The 19742-nt window shown below is 36.2% G+C and overlaps 2 protein-coding genes across 3 annotated transcripts in view; both read left to right on the top strand.

Annotated features, from left to right (window-relative positions):
- LOC149793107 (uncharacterized) overlaps positions 1 to 19742 on the top strand; it is a 137468-nt gene that overhangs the window by 43525 nt on the left and 74201 nt on the right. The gene's annotated exons all lie outside the window — the stretch shown is intronic.
- Positions 525 to 19726, top strand: LOC149793109 (uncharacterized). Its single transcript, XM_089968904.1, has 6 exons — positions 525 to 1316; positions 3050 to 3167; positions 4969 to 5796; positions 6796 to 7623; positions 9434 to 10369; positions 18702 to 19726. The coding sequence occupies exons 1-6, from the start codon at positions 546 to 548 to the stop codon at positions 19724 to 19726; spliced, it is 4506 nt and encodes a 1501-aa protein (XP_089825030.1). The 5' UTR covers positions 525 to 545.

The raw sequence follows: 19742 nt of genomic DNA, 5'->3' as shown, positions 1-19742 counted from the left end.
TAGATATGCAGCGGAAATTGTATTCTTACGGATTTCTCTATGAAATAATTACACTGGTCAACAGTGAAATCATTACTGACTTGAAAAGGCCCTAATCTGTAGTATTTTGGTGTGCCGAACACGAATATAACCGTGAAAAATTTGTATTGGCTCTCGTTTTGAAGATATTCATATACCTCATTTTCTATGTTTCACTGTGTAAATTTCTCCAGTAGGACTGCAGCAACATCCGGAATAATGATGTAACATTGCATAATACCATCATGCTCACATCATCCACAGTTGATTGCATCATTTTCTGATGCAATGCAATACTAATGCCATCCGGCTGCTGAAGTAAGTTGACGTCAGCAGTGTACTATACATGTGTAGGCCTATTATACTAATGCCAGGCGGCTGCTGAAGCTGACGTAAGCAGTGTACTATATAAAGCCCAATCAGATAGGTTCAGCATTTAAAATATTTTAGACGTTGTGCGAGACAGTTCAAGCTACTGTTACATAAAACTTATTATTTTATCCATTTACGTACAATAAAGAACAGTAATGCCTCGAAAGTGTGTTAATACCGCGGACAATTTTTACTATATTTGTGGGGAAGTGACATTTGCCAACCAGAAGAAAAGTATCAATTCTCAAGTGAAGAAGGCATATCATCTTTACTTCGGATGCAAGGTTGGTGACCAAGACAAGCCTTGGGCTCCGCATATATGCTGTGCTACATGTACAACACAGCTTTCACAGTGGTTGAATTGCAAAAGGTCATCAATGCCGTTTGCAGTCCCAATGGTGTGGAGAGAGCCAAGCAACCACCTAAATGACTGTTACTTCTGCTTGGTTCCTCCTCTTTCCGGCGGAATAACGAAGCGAAAGAAGTCGAGAATAGTCTACCCAAACATTCCGTCTGCATTGAGACCAGTTCCACATGGTGAGGGACTTCCTATTCCAGAACCTCCAGCAGAATATTCTCTTGATTCATCTGACGAAGACAAAGGTGAGTCGACCAGTTCTTCTCCTGGTCCATCAGCATGCAGTGATCCAGATTTTCACTGTGGTGCATCATCAACCCCACACAGAATAACACAGGAAGAACTAAATGACCTGATTCGTGATTTGGACTTATCAAAGAACAAGGCAGAATTGCTAGTATCAAGACTCCAACAATGGAATCTTCTAGAAGAAGATGTCACAATTACTGCATATCGAAAGCGCCACCAGCAATTGGAGCCTTTCTTCAGAAAGGAAAGTAATCTGATATTCTGTTCCGATATTGAGGGCCTCATGAATGCTTTAAAAATCACTCATGACCCACAAGAATGGAGACTATTTGTGGACTCTTCGAAACTGAGTCTCAAGGCTGTGCTTTTGCACAATGGAAACATTCTTCCATCTATTCCAGTAGCGTATGCTGTCCACATGAAAGAGACATACGATAACTTAAGGCAGCTACTGAATTCCATTGAGTATAACAAGTACAGCTGGCACCTCTGTGGTGATTTGAAGGTAGTTGCCCTTTTAATGGGACTGCAGCAAGGATATACAAAATACATGTGTTTCTTATGCGAGTGGGATAGCCGAGCAAGGGAAATGCACTACATGAGGAAGGAATGGACTCACAGGCAGAATGTAGCCATTGGAGAGAAGAATATCCAACACCCAGCTCTGGTTGAGGCTCAGAAAATCTTGCTACCACCCCTTCACATCAAACTAGGTTTGATGAAGAACTTCGTGAAAGCCATTGACCGGACTTTGCCAGCATTCCGATACCTGCATGAAAAATTCCCTCGACTCAGCGAAGCAAAGATTAAAGAGGGAGTTTTTGTGGGTCCTCAGATTCGAGAGCTTTTCAAAGATGACCGGTTCAACAACTTGCTGGAAGGTGACGCGAAACAAGCATGGAATGCTTTTCGCCTAGTTTCTACAAACTTCCTCGGAAATGTTAGGGCAGAAAACTATAAGGAACTAGTAGAAGACATGTTGATGAAGTATAAGAAACTTGGCTGCAATATGTCTCTAAAGATTCACTTCCTTCATTCTCATTTGGATTTCTTTCCTAGCAACTGTGGTATTGTTAGTGATGAACACGGCGAACGTTTTCATCAAGATATCGCAACAATGGAACAAAGATACCAGAGAAAATGGTCCACTACAATGCTGGCTGACTACTGCTGGACACTCCTCAGAGATGCTCCCGAACAGCTGTACAAGAGACAGGCGAAGAAATCTAAGATGTAGTCAATGACTTGATTTTTTATAGGTAGGCTATTACAGTTGACCTTTTACTATTGGAATGCATTTCGTTATGTAAACATTAATTTCTTGCAGATTACAAAAAAACTAGAGCCAATTTTGCAATTTGACTGTCATATTCGTGTTCAGCACATAAAAATTGATAAGAATTGACTAATTTTATTTCAGTAACATGACTTTTGTAAAAATTTGTTGTCCAGTGTAATCAATCCATTTTATTCATAAATCTGATACGAAATATGGAAAAAACATCTCGGAGTTAAATATGTTCCTTTTGAGTAACGTAATAGAGTTTTCCGTACTTAATCTCTACAAACACAGTTGTTGTTGTTTTTTTTTTGTTTTGTTTTTGTTTTTTTTAAATAAATTTTAAATAGCCATATCGGAACCACACCTGCATGGGACCTTGAAATTTGATTTTCACGCTGCGCATAAAATTACACTGTGAAAGAAAGTAGATCTACAGTTTTCCGAAAACTTACCGGTAGATATGATCATGGATATTTTTATCAATAGACACGGTTTCATCTGTGGTATGATCATCGTGTTTTAGGATGCGGGGTTGCGTGATTCGCAAAGATGAAGAGAACGATAAATCGCGCCTAGAATTAAAATAATGCATGAAAATCTCACTTTATGTTTGTATTTTCATTGTCAGAATGTTATTCCTGTTGGATAAAACGAGTGAAATTCTGAATGACTATTTAATACGTTATTTCGACTTTCACATTGTGTGAAAGGAAAAGTCGGATAGCTGAAGTGATATGTACAGTAGGAATATACTGTATGTCAAAATACAGCTCTTCAAAATACGGTATGATTGTCTTGAGAGACCGTCCCTTCTGCCAACAAATGATCTCTCAGTTAAGGCAGGTGGTCTTTTAATAGAGGTCATCACTAATGCAGCAAAAATGGTCAGTGAAGCAAGAATGTGACCTCAGAGAACACATATTCTTTTAAGAATAGTGGTCTTTCAAATAATGTTTTAACTGTACTTACCGAGTCGAACTATTTCAAAGACATCCCTGTTTGACAGGGGAAACAAATAAACTGTCAACACGTAACATTGACGGAATCGTGCCGTTAGCAAAACTTGTAAGGCTCACGTGATGGTGACAGCCAAGAAGATCGTATGTGGAAGAAAGATGGCAACATGGTTCGGTAAGTTTCAGTCACTTACAATATTTTCTTACACGCAGTATTAGAGAAGGCAAAATTATGCAAATATCGTAGCATTTATCTCAAACTACCATAGTATACTACAGAAAATAGAACTTCATCATAATTTTTTTTTTTTGACGTAAAGTCTTAAGCAATCAGTATGGTAGAACCATTACCTTAATAATACATAGAACAAAAATAATCAGCTGGAACATAAAAACCATTTGAAATACCTCTATATAATTAAATTAATTTAATTAATAGTAAACATGTACATAAAGATTTTCATATACGGGTTGATGGTTTTAATTTCCTGCTCAGAATGTTAGCACCATCAATCATTGTAGTTGAAATATTCTTTTTCTGGCATATTTCCCATAATGCAACTTTTCACACATGATTTTCATAATTTCTAATTTTTTTCAACAAGGATGAGGGGTTGAAAAAGGAATATTAGCTGAAGTTATTATCTTGAATGAACTGAGTACAATCATTTTGAGATTATGATATTTAAAACCTTTATCACTTGCTTCAAAGGGAGAAAATATAATATTTATTTTTATTTTGATATAGAAATAGCCCAATATCACAAGAGCTATAAAAAATGTTGATTTGCAGTGGTAATCATATTTGTGTCTTTTTTATAAATCTTTTGAATTTGATAGAAAGTCAAGTGCTAGTTGGTTGTAAATTAACACGCATGTTGTGGATTTGTTTTGAGATGTGTGAAGTTCTGACTCGTATGATGTAGTGGGTGACAGTAGGTATTGATCAAGTTCATATTTCAACCTAATTTAGTAAATAAATTTCACCCTAATTCAGTAAATAAATATGCAATCTAAAAATACTTTACATTTATAATGATTGACAATTCTGTTTTTTTATTTTTTTGTTTTTATTTGTATGGATGCACATACTCTATGTACATTGACAGATAAATAAATTGAGGTTGCAAAAAATTATCCAATAGATTTACTGTTCTTAGGTTACGAGTGCTGTCCCTTTGCATTTTTTGTTGTTGTTGAAAACTTTAAATTTGTTCCAAGCAATATGTCGGTAGTACATTCACCAGCATATTTTTATAGGCATTTTATCACCAGTTACGTGTATATTGTATTTGCTAAATCTGGTCTACCTTACTTACCCAAAACATGATGGAACTCTTTTTGTAAAAAAATTGCAACAAAACTAAACCTAATTGTTTTACTTAAAGAATTGCTCTGGACTGAAAAATAGCTTCAGATAATTATGGACATGGTCCCTATGAAAAGATAATTTAACATACGTCCCTAAATTTACCTGAAAGAAAGTTGATGAAATTAATTGAGTATACCATCAGAGACTTTCCATATGTAAAATACATAACAGTTTAGGTGATAATGAAGAAAAACAAATAATGTCATCTTGAAAGTCGAATTATGTAAGGAGAACTTACCAGAAATATACAATTTAGGCAATGCTAGACCCTCTTTGGGGGAGATCTGAGCATACATTACATTATTTTAGTTACCAGAACAATATAAATTTGGAATTAAGGGGAAATAACTCTTGTTTTCAGAGTGCCCTGTTGGCTTGTATGGGTTAAATTGTACAAGCCCCTGTCCAACAACAACCTGTAGCAATGGATCCTGCTTCAGAGACACTGGAATATGTCTACATGGCTGTAAAAGTGGTTACTATGGTAACTTTTGTAATGAATCCTGTCCAAACTGTGTGGAAAACATTTGTGAACAGTCATCGGGGATATGTATCAAAGGATGTATTAATGGTTTCCATGGTGATAGATGCATACTTAAATGTGACAACAATTGTACATCTTGTAACAGAACGACAGCAGAATGTACATTATGTAAAACTGGTTACTATGGTGATCAGTGTAGGTTTGCATGTACAAACTGTATTGCTGGTGCCTGTGAAAAGAAGTCAGGTGTGTGTACCAATGGTTGCCTTGACAACTGGTATGGTCTAAAGTGTGACTCTCCTTGTAACATAAACTGTGCAAGTCAAAATGGAATAGTCAGGTGTGAGGTTGCTAGTGGTAAATGTATTTACGGTTGCAAAGATGGTTACTATGGCAACAATTGCTCATCATTTTGTGGTGTCAATTGCCTTGATAAGAAATGTGAACAAGACACTGGCTCCTGTTCCATCGGATGTGGACATGGGTTCTATGGTGACAAATGTGAAAATCCCTGTCCAGAGAACTGCATTGACAATGAATGTGGAGGGAGGTGGGGGTATTGTGCTAAGGGGTGTAAAGCAGGCTACTATGGTGACCAGTGTGATATTCCATGTGTGTACCAGTGTAGTGATGGGTCATGTGACCGAGGGAATGGAACATGCCTTGATTGTAGAGTAGAAGTGAGGGGACCCAACTGTCCAGCAGGTATGGCTGTTTTGGAAAATATTGCAGTTTCCATCAGCTCTTCCTTATACATTATTAATTACGAGAGCTTGCTGCTTCAAATCACTGATACTGTTTAAAAAAATGCCTGTAAATATAGCAATAGTACATTGCATCTTCGTTAATAAAAATGAGAATTATAAACTAAAATATAGTTGATAAAAAATATAGTTTTCAAATGAAATTATGAAAACTCATTCAGTACATAGCAGAACTACTTATGCTTGCAAACAACTGATGTCAGAGTAGTAACACACTAGTAGGACTGTCGTCACATACTGTACACTCTTGTACAAGTCAGATCCAAGTCCAAACTGCATAGTCCCAGATCTGTCATTATATAATTTGCCAACAGATCTGGACCTATGCAGTTTGGAACCACCAGTAACACAAACAACTAAGACCCTGATCTGCTGGTGTGTTATATGATGGCAGATCAGGGTCTATGTTGTTTTGTAATTGAACCTGACCTATATATGAGTATTTGAGTTGATCATGATAGTCATCAACAATGCTCAGAAACATTGAAATAAATGAAATTTTTGTCTACATTACTGAATATTCTAAAAGGAGGTCATTATGCATTTCTATTGGTTGCAGCATTGCCATTGTTGTTTTCAAAAAATAGGAATATAATTACGTCTGTATACAACACTATTTTCCCCTTTTATGAACACTATTTAGAATCTGAATGAACATGACAAAAGTGCCTTAGACTAGTTCTTAGTTAATTTTATTATTTCTCACATACATGTATTTACAAATAAGGTAAGATTAAGAAATATATGTCAGTGACAGTAATGTAGATGTTATTCAAGAGTAATCGTACCCTTGTCTTGAGCAAATAGATTTTGTCAAGTAATTATGGTTAGGAAGATAAAAAACATTAAAAAAGTTCTTGTCATGAATATCATTTTTAACACAGTTTTGAAAAGAAATTTTTGATATTAAAAGCAGTTGTAAAATTGTATTTCTTTCCAGAATGTGACCTAGGTTTCTATGGTTACATATGTAATCTAACTTGTCCTAGCAACACCTGTATTTTGGGTGTATGTAACAGATATACTGGAAACTGTTCTAAAGGATGCATGGTGGGTTTCTATGGTAATCTGTGTATGCAGACATGCTCCAATTGTATTGGAAACATCTGTGAGCAATCAACTGGATACTGTTTCAATGGCTGCATTGATGGTTACTATGACAACAAATGTGAAAAACCATGTGACAGTAATTGTATCAGATGCAACAAGACAACAGGAGAATGTACTGCTTGCAAGCTTGGTTACTATGGCAGCCAGTGTATATTGCAGTGTCAAAATTGTATTGATAGGACATGTGGAAAAGAATCTGGAAATTGTGAAAAAGGTTGCCTTGATAACTGGTATGGGCTAAAATGTGATTTAAGATGTAATGTTAACTGTAACAGCCAAAATGGCATAGTAAAATGTAACATTAGTAGTGGAAGATGCTCATTTGGATGCAGTAATGGTTTCTATGGTGACACATGTAATTTGGTATGCAGAGCAAATTGCCTTGATAAGAAATGTGAACAAGATTCTGGATTTTGTACCATAGGATGTGGGCATGGTTTCTATGGTAACACATGTGAAAACCCCTGCCCAGATAACTGTGTGGACAATGAATGTGGAGGGATATGGGGATATTGTGCAAAAGGTTGTGAAGTAGGTTACTATGGTGACCAGTGTGATGTGCAATGTATATACCGATGTCAGGATGGATCATGTCACAGAGGAAATGGTACATGTCTTGACTGTAGACCAGATGTCCGAGGACCAAGTTGTCCACCAGGTACACGAATCACACTATCAGTCAAATCCATATTAAAGATCACTGCTATCAAACAACCATCCATTTGTTCAGCAGCAACCTTTATTATATCCCATTACACCAAACTGTGCAAAAAATTAACTTCTGTTTAGCAACTACATGTCATAGAAGGCCATAATGCTTTCTTCCCAAGACTGTTGCATAAGATAGGTTGGACTCTTCATGTGATTCCTAATCCTTAAGTAAACTGTTATTCATTGTAACAAAATATAATCTTTTTAAGAATGCTACAGAAATAAATATTTTGGGGTAGAAATGTTTTGAAAGACCGTGGTTGTCCCTGGCATGCAGCCTTCAAAGCGGAGTTTTCAGATTGGAATCTTCACAGAAACAATTCAGTTAATTTTCACTGCACTGTGATTTTTATTGAAATTTCACTGATATGAAAGAAATAATACATCGTTAGATTCATATCTGGTTTTAATAGTTAAAAGTTCAACCTGAGTCTTCTCATTAATTATCTGAAAACCTGAAATTGTAAAACAAATTAACAGGAATAACACAAGGTCAGATTATACAGGCTATACTTGTTTAGTGATCATCAGTCCTGTTATTGGAAAAATGTGTTTCAAATCTATGCCATAACTTATTTGAGATTTTCACTGTAAAGGTAATCAACAGGGAATACAAGCTATACACATTACTTGTAACTCATCATCAGACTTTACACTTATTTTGTCAATTTGACAGTATTCAATAAAATATAATCAATCATTTTCCCTTTCTTGATGGTGTCTGTCTCTCTGTCAGCTTTCTAAGAGTTGGGCCACCATGACCAGAAATGTTTCTCTGTTTTATGTTTGAGCTTACAAGATTACTGTTTGGATAAACTTTAATTCAGTACTATGACACCAGTGTCTAAACTGTCAGGTACCCATAAACTTTTAATGTGGGAGTTTTGTTTATACTGTTACTAAGCCATTACAAGCCATTTTAGTATGCAACAACAATTTTGATTGGTTCCATATTTCTTTAGCAAAAGTCAACAAACAAAAACAACTGTTGCATGCCTTATAGTGAAACATTGATATTTTCAAACAGATTCATGAGAAAGCCTAATGCTGATCATGTGCATTCACTGTGCCAGCTTGAAGATGAAATGATACCATACATTGCTGTATTGATGAAAGATGAACATTCATGAGTCTTGTTTCAGTATGGTTCTACCCTGACAGATTGGCAGTATTGGCAGTGATTAGTTGCGGACCCTTTTTGATTCATGTAGCCTCTTTCCAATATCAGTCACCAAACTGGGGATTATGTGGTGAAAATTAGAAACCCTGTTGCAGTTACCATGATGGTCAATGTTTTGTTTTTGTAAGATATATAAAAGTTAATCATAATCTTTTTAACACTGATTTTAAAAAAAATGTATTTTGTTTGCCAGGCTGGGCTTTCACATTGGGAACAATGCCTGCCTGGCATTCGTTGTCAAGGGCAAAGGATATTTTTGACTCCCAATTAATTCACTATAAAATTACATGGATTTGACTGTACAAATAAGTTTTACAAGCATAAAATAGTTGTGTGGTGAGCTCAAGTGAAATAAATTGTGCTTAGTGGAGGTTTGCTTCAGTTAGAAGATCCTACTGGATCAACAGTGAAATATACAAACTGAACATACATGTATTTTTAAAACAAAAGTATGTTTGTCAGTGTCATTTATCTGAATTTTATGCAACATTAACACAATGCTTGCTGAAAAATAAATGCATGAACATTTTCTTTATCAGTTTTGACACTTTATTCAGCCAAATTATTTCTGTTGTAGAATGTGGTGTTGGTTTCTATGGTTACCTGTGTGACACACCTTGCCCAAGTAACAAATGCAAGTCAGGATTATGTAATAGATACACAGGAAACTGCTCAAATGGCTGTGTGAATGGTTTCTACAGCAATCAGTGTGACAAAAACTGCTCAAACTGTGTTGGTGATAACTGTTACCAATCAGATGGCAATTGCACCATTGGTTGTATTAATGGTTTCTATGGAGACAAGTGTGAAACTCACTGTTATCCAAATTGCCAGTCATGTGACAGAAACACAGGAGAATGCATTGTGTGCAATCCTGGTCACTATGGAAACCAGTGCACACAGAATTGTAGTGTGCATTGTAAATCAAATGGATCAGACATCTATTGCAACAGATCATCAGGTTATTGCCTTAATGGATGTAACCCATATTACTATGGTGAACCCTGCCTGTTACAATGCCCCAACTGTATTTATGGTTCCTGTGATGGACTTACTGGAATATGCAAAAATGGCTGCTATGGCAACTGGTATGGATCAAAATGTGATTCCTCATGTAATCCTAACTGTGAGAGTCAAGCAAATAATGTTACATGTGAAGCCAGTGGAAAGTGTAAGTATGGGTGCAAGGCAGGATTCTATGGAAACAGTTGTAACCTGACCTGTAGTGCACGCTGTCTTGACAAAATATGTGACAAGGACACTGGATCCTGTTCCATTGGATGTGGACACGGTTACTATGGGGACCAATGTGAAAACCCTTGCCCAATGAATTGTGTTGACAATGAATGTGGAGGGAAATGGGGATATTGTGCCAGGGGATGTAAGCCTAGTTACTATGGTGACCAATGTGATGCAATATGTGTTTACCAGTGCAGTGATGGATCATGTGACAGAGCTACTGGTACATGTGCGGAATGCAGACCTGATGTCCGTGGCCCAAACTGCCCGGCAGGTAGGGGAACTTAAGATGGTGTGATCATATCATACTCATAAAACACCTTTATCTTGATATGAAGTACTGGTGTGTTGCTTTGCCACAAAATGTAATATATTTAATACACACTGTACATATGGACATCTAACATGACATTCAAAGAATGTGTGAATAAATGTTATTCTTATAACATTGGCAATGTTAGATCATGGTGTCTTTCTTTCTTCTTTTTTACCATTGTTACCAAGGTTTACATCATTTGCCTTCATTAAGCAGCTCAGTACACACAGACAGACACAGTCACATTGATACAAACACTATCACAAACACGCTGATAAATATATGACACAGACACAAATACACAAAGACACACACAAGATTGCATGGTTTGGGCTTGAAGAGTCGTGAAGTTTGTTTGTGCTAATCCGTTTCAATGCATGATGAAATGGTTGCAAAGTGTCATTACCTATGAAATGAAACAACTGCATACTTATGGGTTTATTCATGCTATTAGACTATCAGCAAGTTCTATTTGGTTCAAATTTATAATAAAATAAACATGTTTTTTTGAGTCAGAAGTGAAAAACAGTTACAATAATGTATAGCTGGAATTTACTTCATCATACATATTATGACCTATTTCTGTACTTATTTGCAGCTTCAATTTCAGCTGGGTTCACTTTTTTCCTTTCCTTTTCAGTTTTGTTTACATTTACAAGTCCCCCCCCCACTGTTGCCATATTTAACCTTGTAAGATAAGTTATTTTTGATGAAATTGTCCTTAATACAGCTTATCAGTCAGTCATATTTTTTCATTATCATTTTGCAATGTCAACAGTTAAGTGTTGCATTTAATAAGATGTCTAACAAGTAACATTTCTTGTTGTTGTTGTTGTTGTTGTTGTTGTTGTTGTGGGGTTTAACGCCATTTTTCAGCACTTGATTGGCTATACATGGCGGCCAGTATTAATGGTGGAGGAAGAACCTGGGAAAACCCAGGAAAGAACCACTGACCCACGAGAAGCTACTGGCAAGCTTTCTCACATACCCACATTGGCTGAATCTTAGACTCGAACCACCGCAGACAGAGGTGAGATGGCAGTGATCCGTAACGAAGAGCGCTTTAGACCACTCGGCCACTCGGGGCCCCCATTTCTTGTTAGACTTGTCTAATTTCAGTAGGACATTTCATAATGGTGACTTATTTCCTATTAATAAATTATTGCATATTTCATGCCTCGAATTTAACATGAAGATTTTTTAGCCAGAAGGACTAGTAGATGAAATATACTAGTCCTGCTGAATCTTCACTAGTCTTTCTTCACATGCTGATTTTTAACAGCTCAGTCTTCACTAGTCCTTCTTCGCTGGTGAACTTGAGACAGATGAAACTTTACTAAGTTTTGTCAAGAAACTATTTAAATTATGACACTGCTTATAGGATAGGAAATTGACTAGCCTCAGGCTACCATTCATTTTAAACCCTGTATTTAAAATCATGGACACTGCTGTGTAGCTAAAATAAATTCATACATGTAATAAGCAAGTATATGATTCTGACAGCCTCTTGGATAATTGCAGAATTTTTTAGCCTTATTCTTTAAAAAATGTACATGTATTAAAACATGTATCAAAACATGCAAACACTTCTACAGGTCACTATTGCTTTAAATTGTATATAATCTATTCTGCATTGGTTTTCTTGAAATTATGCTTGGTTTCATTCAGTCATTCATTCATTTAAATATTGGTACATGTAGGACAGATTTGTGAGCAAAAGTGCAGGGGACATAACTCTGTTATGGCTATGCCATCAAGTCAATAGATGTGCATTATTATTTGGTGACTGAATTTTAACTTGTGAAATTCTGTTTTGTTTGATGCAAGATCATCATTCAATACAGCAAATGAAGGAATCTGTTATAAAAGCTCTTGATAAGAATTTCATAAATTCGATATTTTACTTCCTGGTTTGAAGCTAATTAGATTATTTTTAGGTGCATATTTTAGTTTACTCAGGCACTGTTGCCTATGGATTCACGTTGCTTCATGTGTAATTGTAACGTGAAGAGTACAGTGAAAACTAAATCAGTGTGACCTATGTTTCATTGATTTCTTTTACCCAGGGTGTTGGGAATGTGTGGAAACAGAGTTCCCTTACCTACGTTTTATGCATCTTCACGTACATTTTTTGTACTTGCCATTGTAACCTCCGCATCTGAGTAACATGCATTCCACCACTACTTTATTGTGTTCTTTCACTTCTTTATTTAGTACTACACCACTGCTTTTACCTTTGAACTCAGTTTCTCTGCATTTAGGTCATTTTCTCATACACAGTTTCTCAAAGTCTCAAAAGTTGGTATTTAGATGTATCACGTAGAGTACAATTTTCCACTCTTAAGGAGAAAAAAGAAAAGAAATTTGTCTGAAAAAGAATGATGCCTGTGCTTTTAATTCTTGATTTCAGCAGCCTTTGAAAATTGTTTTTGTTACCTAAATAAATGACTATGATAACCTGTACCTTAAAAAAAAGATATTAGAATGATGTATGGTAACATGCAATAATTTTTGTTGTTGCACTGTCATATGATTGCATAGTTTACTTATACTTCATAGATTAACATTAAACAACTTGTCACCCAGCTTTCTCTCCTTTTCTGCTGTTTTTGTTCTTGTAATTAACCTAACTTTCATTTTTCTATGAAATATTAGGATCCGTTACAGTCACTTTGTAAAGATACAGTTTGGGTTTTTACAAAATTCTTGTTAGTACAATTAAACAAAGACCATGTGAGGCAGACAAATGGAATTTGGCAAGTTTAATGTTCAAATGGTGATGACCTGGTTATTAGGCAGTTACAGAAGTTTTTAAATCTTTGGGAAAGCAAATTTTTTAACTTTCTTTTATAGCCAAAGTAAAAATTGCCCAGTTTCATTAAAATAACATTAAGTAGACAAATTAAATTTGGTATACCAGTACATGTTTGTATGCATAACTAGATGACCTGATTAGATTTTCATGCCTTTTATTGCAGTTTTTCACACTTATCTACTTCTTAAAATTTTGGAACTTGAACATATTTTGGTCTGCAGGGGGAGGGGCACACATTTTGGAACTTGAACATATTTTGGTCTGCAGGGGGAGGGGCACACATTTTGGAACTTGAACATATTTTGGTCTGCAGGGGGAGGGGCACACATTTTGGAACTTGAACATATTTTGGTCTGCAGGAGGAGGGGCACACATTTTGTACATCTAGCTGATGTTGTAATGAAGAAAAATTTAAAACAAAAATCTTTTGGGTCAGTAAATCATTATATCTAACATATTTTTCCATAAGGCTCAGACTTGAAGGGTGATCTCCCCTTAATGAGAGGCCACTGTATGACTTCCTTCACCAAGATAATGCATACAGTAGTCTATCCCTGTAAGGCATCTTCATTGCATACAGTAGTCTATCACTATAAGGCATCTTCATTGCATATAGTAGTATATCACCATAAGGCATCTTCATTGCATACAGTAGTATATCACCATAAGGCATCTTCATTGCATACAGTAGTATATCACCATAAGGCATCTTCATTGTATACAGTAGTCTATCACTATAAGCCATCTTCACTGCATACAGTAGTCTATCACTATAAGGCATTTTCATTGCATACAGTAGTATTTCACAATAAGGCATTTGCACTGCATGCAGTAATCTATCACTATAAGGCATCTTCATTGCATACAGTAGTCTATCACTATAAGGCATCTTCATTGCATATAGTAGTATATCACCATAAGGCATCTTCATTGCATACAGTAATCTATCACCATAAGGCATCTTCATTGCATGCAGTAATCTATCACCATAAGGCATCTTCATTGCATACAGTAGTCTATCACCATAAGGCATCTTCATTGCATGCAGTAATCTATCACCATAAGGCATCTTCACTGCATACAGTAGTATATCACCATAAGGCATCTTCATTGCATGCAGTAATCTATCACTATAAGGCATCTTCACTGCATACAGTAGTCTATCACTATAAGCCATCTTCATTGCATATAGTAGTCTATCACCATAAGGCATCTTCATTGCATGCAGTAATCTATCACCATAAGGCATCTTCATTGCATACAGTAGTCTATCACCATAAGGCATCTTCATTGCATGCAGTAATCTATCACCATAAGGCATCTTCACTGCATACAGTAGTATATCACCATAAGGCATCTTCGTTGCATGCAGTAATTTATCACTATAAGGCATCTTCATTGCATACAGTAGTCTATCACTATAAGCCATCTTCATTGCATATAGTAGTCTATCACCATAAGGCATCTTCATTGCATACAGTAGTCTATCACCATAAGGCATCTTCATTGCATGCAGTAATCTATCACCATAAGGCATCTTCACTGCATACAGTAGTATATCACCATAAGGCATCTTCATTGCATGCAGTAATCTGTCACTATAAGGCATCTTCATTGCATACAGTAGTCTATCACTATAAGCCATCTTCATTGCATATAGTAGTCTATCACTATAAGGCATTTTCATTGCATACAGTAGTATCTCACTATAAGGCATTTGCATTGCATGCAGTAATCTATCACTATAAGGCATCTTCATTGCATACAGTAGTCTATCACTATAAGGCATCTTCATTGCACACAGTAGTATATCACCATTAGGCATCTTCATTGCATACAGTAATCTATCACTATAAGGCATCTTCATTGCATACAGTAGTCTATCACTATAAGGCATCTTCATTGCATACAGTAGTATATCACCATAAGGCATCTTCATTGCATACAGTAATCTATCACTATAAGGCATCTTCATTGCATACATTAGTCTATCACTATAAGGCATCTTCATTGCATACAGTAGTCTATCACCATAAGGCATCTTCATTGCATACAGTAATCTATCACTATAAGGCATCTTCATTGCATACAGTAGTCTATCACTATAAGGCATCTTCATTGCATACAGTAGTCTATCACTATAAGGCATCTTCATTGCATACAGTAATCTATCACCATAAGGCATCTTCATTGCATACAGTAATCTATCACTATAAGGCATCTTCAGTATCACACCTATTGATATATAAGTATATTCATGGATTTGCAATTTTATTCCCAATGCCAGAAGCCAAACCCAGATGAGAGGCCATCATCTGGTATCCTGCACCAAAGTAACCTCACTATAAGACACCCCCAATCAGTGGCATAGCAAGGAATTCTGGATGCTATGGCAAAATTAATTCTGGGCCCCCTTCCAAATTAAAACAGTTGTTCAATGGTAAATCTGGACCCCCTATTCCCTGCATCCCACGAGTTGCCAGAGTGGTTGCTATACTACAGCTGCTAATATAACACTTCTTGATATAGCACAAGTATGTTCATTGATTTTCTGTTTTATTATCCATACCAGAATCCACCCCTTAATAACAAGGCATTGTATATCATGTACCAATTTATGCATGCAGTATTACCTCACTATAAAGCATTCCAAATATAAGACTTCTTCATATAACATATGTTCATGGATTTGTTGCTTATTCTACATGCTAGAAGCCACTTCCAGATGAGGCTATTATATGCACTAATGTTGCACATATAGTAGTACCTCACTACAAGGCATCCTAATGTAGTGCAGTCCTTGATATAACACAAGTATGTTCATGGATTTACTATTATATTCCCTCCAGTATAATCCACCCTAGATGAAAGACCATTATATTATATCTTGCATCAAGGTAGTGCATACCAAACTCCCTCATTGTAACAGTATAACACTGTCACTGATAACATAGGTGTGTTCTTAGATTCACCATTGCATTCCCTATCCCAGAAGACCTGTCCCTTTCTCAATGAGACTGCTGAAGCTGGTGTATTCACTAGTCTTTGACCACACCAGTGGCCTAAGTAGTCGAGTGTCCGCCACACATGTGAGAGGTTGCGGGTTTGAAGCCCAGCCAAGTCATACCAAAGACTTATAAAAATGGTTCTAGCAGCTGCCTCAATTGGTGCTCAGCATTGAGAGGTTAGAGTTAGGACTGGTCAACCTGGTGTCAGGAAAATGTGACTGGGTGGGACATGTCTGTGGCATGATGCCCCAGTGCTTGACATCACTATAAACTGCCACAATGCAGACATCATAGCGATATGACTGAAACATTGTTAAAGCTGTATTAAAAATCTATATCACACACACACACATCCCTCAGTATAAGAAAACCCAGTATAACACTGTCCTTGATATAACATAGGCATGTTCCCGGACCTGGTACTTCATTCCCTATGCCAGAAGTGCCCCTTTCCCAATGAGAGGCATTTCATTGAATGATCATTGACAAGATATAGGAATGTGTAAACTTTAGTATTACTTTTTTCTGTACTTTATTAAGTGACTGCAAAATGATTTGTAATAATTAAAAAAAATGATCAGCCTCAGGTACTGGTCAATCTGATTAAAATCAAGATCTATTTATAAGAAGTAGATCTACAGGCATTGGTTAGGGTTCATATTCTGGTAACCAATGGAATTCTCAGTCCACCTATTTTTAGCAAATTATTAGATAAAACACTGCATTTCATGTTAAGGAGAGTTTTCACTAGAAAAAATATGTTCATAAATGTGAAAGCTATTGTTGTTGTTGTTGTTTTAGGTTTAATGCCATGTCTCAGTGCAAGATAGGCTATACATGGTGGCAAATAAAACTGGTGGAGGGAAAACCTGGGAAAACCCCAGATAAAAATCACTGATCCACTGGAAGCTACTGACAGATCTCTAACAAACTCACATTAGCTGAGCCAGAGACTCAAGCCCATATGGACAGGGGTGAGATGGCAGTGACTGGTAAAGTCAAGTGCTTTAGACCACTCAGCCAATCGTAACCCCTGTGTAAGCTGTAATCAGATTGATGAATAAAAGGCCAACATAACATGACCTTGTATTAGTTTTTGTCAGATCTCTATTTTTTGTCAAATTGTATAGACCCAGACATCCCATCACATAATGTACCAGCTGATCTTTGTCTATGCAGTTTGTTAGGACTTATCAGAAACAAAAACAACATAGACACTGATCTGCCAGTATTTTATACAATTACAGATCTAGGTCTATATTGTTGGTATTGTTAGTTCTGATTTAAAACATGAATATATTAGTTATATTAGTTTATATGGTACTTATATTGAGTGTATACAGTACATATAATGAGTATATATAACTGTATATGGTACTTATATTGAGTACATGTGGTGTTTATGTTGAGTGTATACAGTACCTATATTGAGTATATACAACTGTATATGTTACTTATATTGAGTACATGTGGTGTTTATGTTGAGTGTATACAGTACCTATATTGAGTATATACAACTGTATATGTTACTTATATTGAGTACATGTGGTGTTTATGTTGAGTGTATACAGTACCTATATTGAGTATATACAACTGTATATGTTACTTATATTGAGTACATGTGGTGTTTATGTTGAGTGTATACAGTACCTATATTGAGTATATACAACTGTATATGTTACTTATATTGAGTACATGTGGTGTTTATGTTGAGTGTATACAGTACCTATATTGAGTATATACAACTGTATATGTTACTTATATTGAGTACATGTGGTGTTTATGTTGAGTGTATACAGTACCTATATTGAGTATATACAACTGTATATGTTACTTATATTGAGTACATGTGGTGTTTATGTTGAGTGTATACAGTACCTATATTGAGTATATACAACTGTATATGGTACTTATATTGAGTATATGTGGTGTTTATATTGAGTATATATGTTACTAACATTGATCATATATGGTATTTGTATGGAGCATACATGGTTCTTAACATGTAGAAGAAATCGGCCAATTTAAATGTTTTAGGGATGTCATACTCTGTCAAGGAAGTAAGTAGATATTACAATGTCATACTCTGTCAAGGAAGTAAGTAGATATATCAATGTCATACTCTGTCAAGGAAGTAAGTAGATATGTCAATTTCCTACTTTGTCAAGGAAGTAAGTAGATATGTCAATATCATACTCTGTCAAGGAAGTAAGTAGATATGTCAATGTCATGCTCTGTCAAGGAAGTAAGTAGATATGTCAATTTCATACTTTGTCAAGGAAGTAAGTAGATATGTCAATTTCATACTGGTCAAGGAAGTAAGTAGATATGTCAATAGATTAAGTTTAGAATATGATTTTAAATGCATTCTTCATTCAGACTTAGACTGTGTAGGTATGATTTTGTTAACTGCACATTCATTTTCCATTCCACAGCTTTAGATTGTCACAGCAACATTTTATTTCAGAATGCCCTGTTGGTAACTATAGTAACATCTGTGATCAGCCATGTCCTTCCTCTCGCTGTGCGCTGAATAAATGTGATCGATATGATGGCATCTGTACTAAGGGTTGTCTGGATGGGTACTTTGGTCAGTTGTGCAATAGAACTTGCCCAAATTGTATAAATAATGTCTGCAATCAGTCCAATGGAGTTTGCTTGTATGGTTGCCAGGATGGTTACTATGGTAATCAATGCATGAATCAATGCAATGCAACATGTGTGTCATGTCAGAGGTCAACAGGAACCTGCATATCATGTAAGCCATCTTACTATGGCAGCCAGTGTTCCTTCAATTGTAGCACCCATTGTCAAGCTAATGAAACAAAAATTTACTGTGAGAAGGAGACCGGTACATGTCTTTACAACTGTAACCCTTATTGGTTTGGACTCCAGTGTCTTCAACCATGTTATAACTGTCTGGATGGAAAGTGTAACAGATCTACTGGAATTTGTGATATTGGTTGCCAAGACAACTGGTATGGTCTCCAGTGCCAAGATAAATGTAATGATAATTGTGCAGCAAACCAGAGTGGAACTGTGCAGTGTGCCAGAACAGGTGGAAAATGTTTATTTGGCTGTGACACAGGTTACTACGGAGACACGTGTAACCTTTTATGCCCTTCAAATTGTGCTGGGAATTTCTGCATGCAACAAGGTGGGAACTGCTCAACTGGTTGTGTCAGTGGTTTCTATGACAGCTTCTGTCAGCTGTCATGCCCAGTGAATTGCAGACAGAACATTTGTGAGAAGGTGACAGGTTATTGCCTGGCTTCCACTGGATGCAAAAATGGTTACTTTGGCAACATGTGTAACAAGACTTGCTTGTACACCTGTTTGGATGGATCATGTGACCGGAATGAGGGCTTTTGTGTTGACTGCCGAACAGATATTCAAGGATCTAATTGCCCAGCAGGTACCAAATTTAACCTTATTATTCTGAGTATTGTGATAGTAGTTTGTGAACATGTCAATAAGCACATTATGTATTAACAATTCATATTAAAAA

This window comes from Sinohyriopsis cumingii, chromosome 8, assembly GCF_028554795.1.
Source record: "Sinohyriopsis cumingii isolate HCF-2022 chromosome 8, ASM2855479v2, whole genome shotgun sequence".
Lineage (NCBI taxonomy): Eukaryota > Metazoa > Mollusca > Bivalvia > Unionida > Unionidae > Sinohyriopsis > Sinohyriopsis cumingii.
The sequence above is the reverse complement of the archived record's forward strand: the minus strand, read 5'-3'. Positions and strand labels throughout refer to the sequence as shown.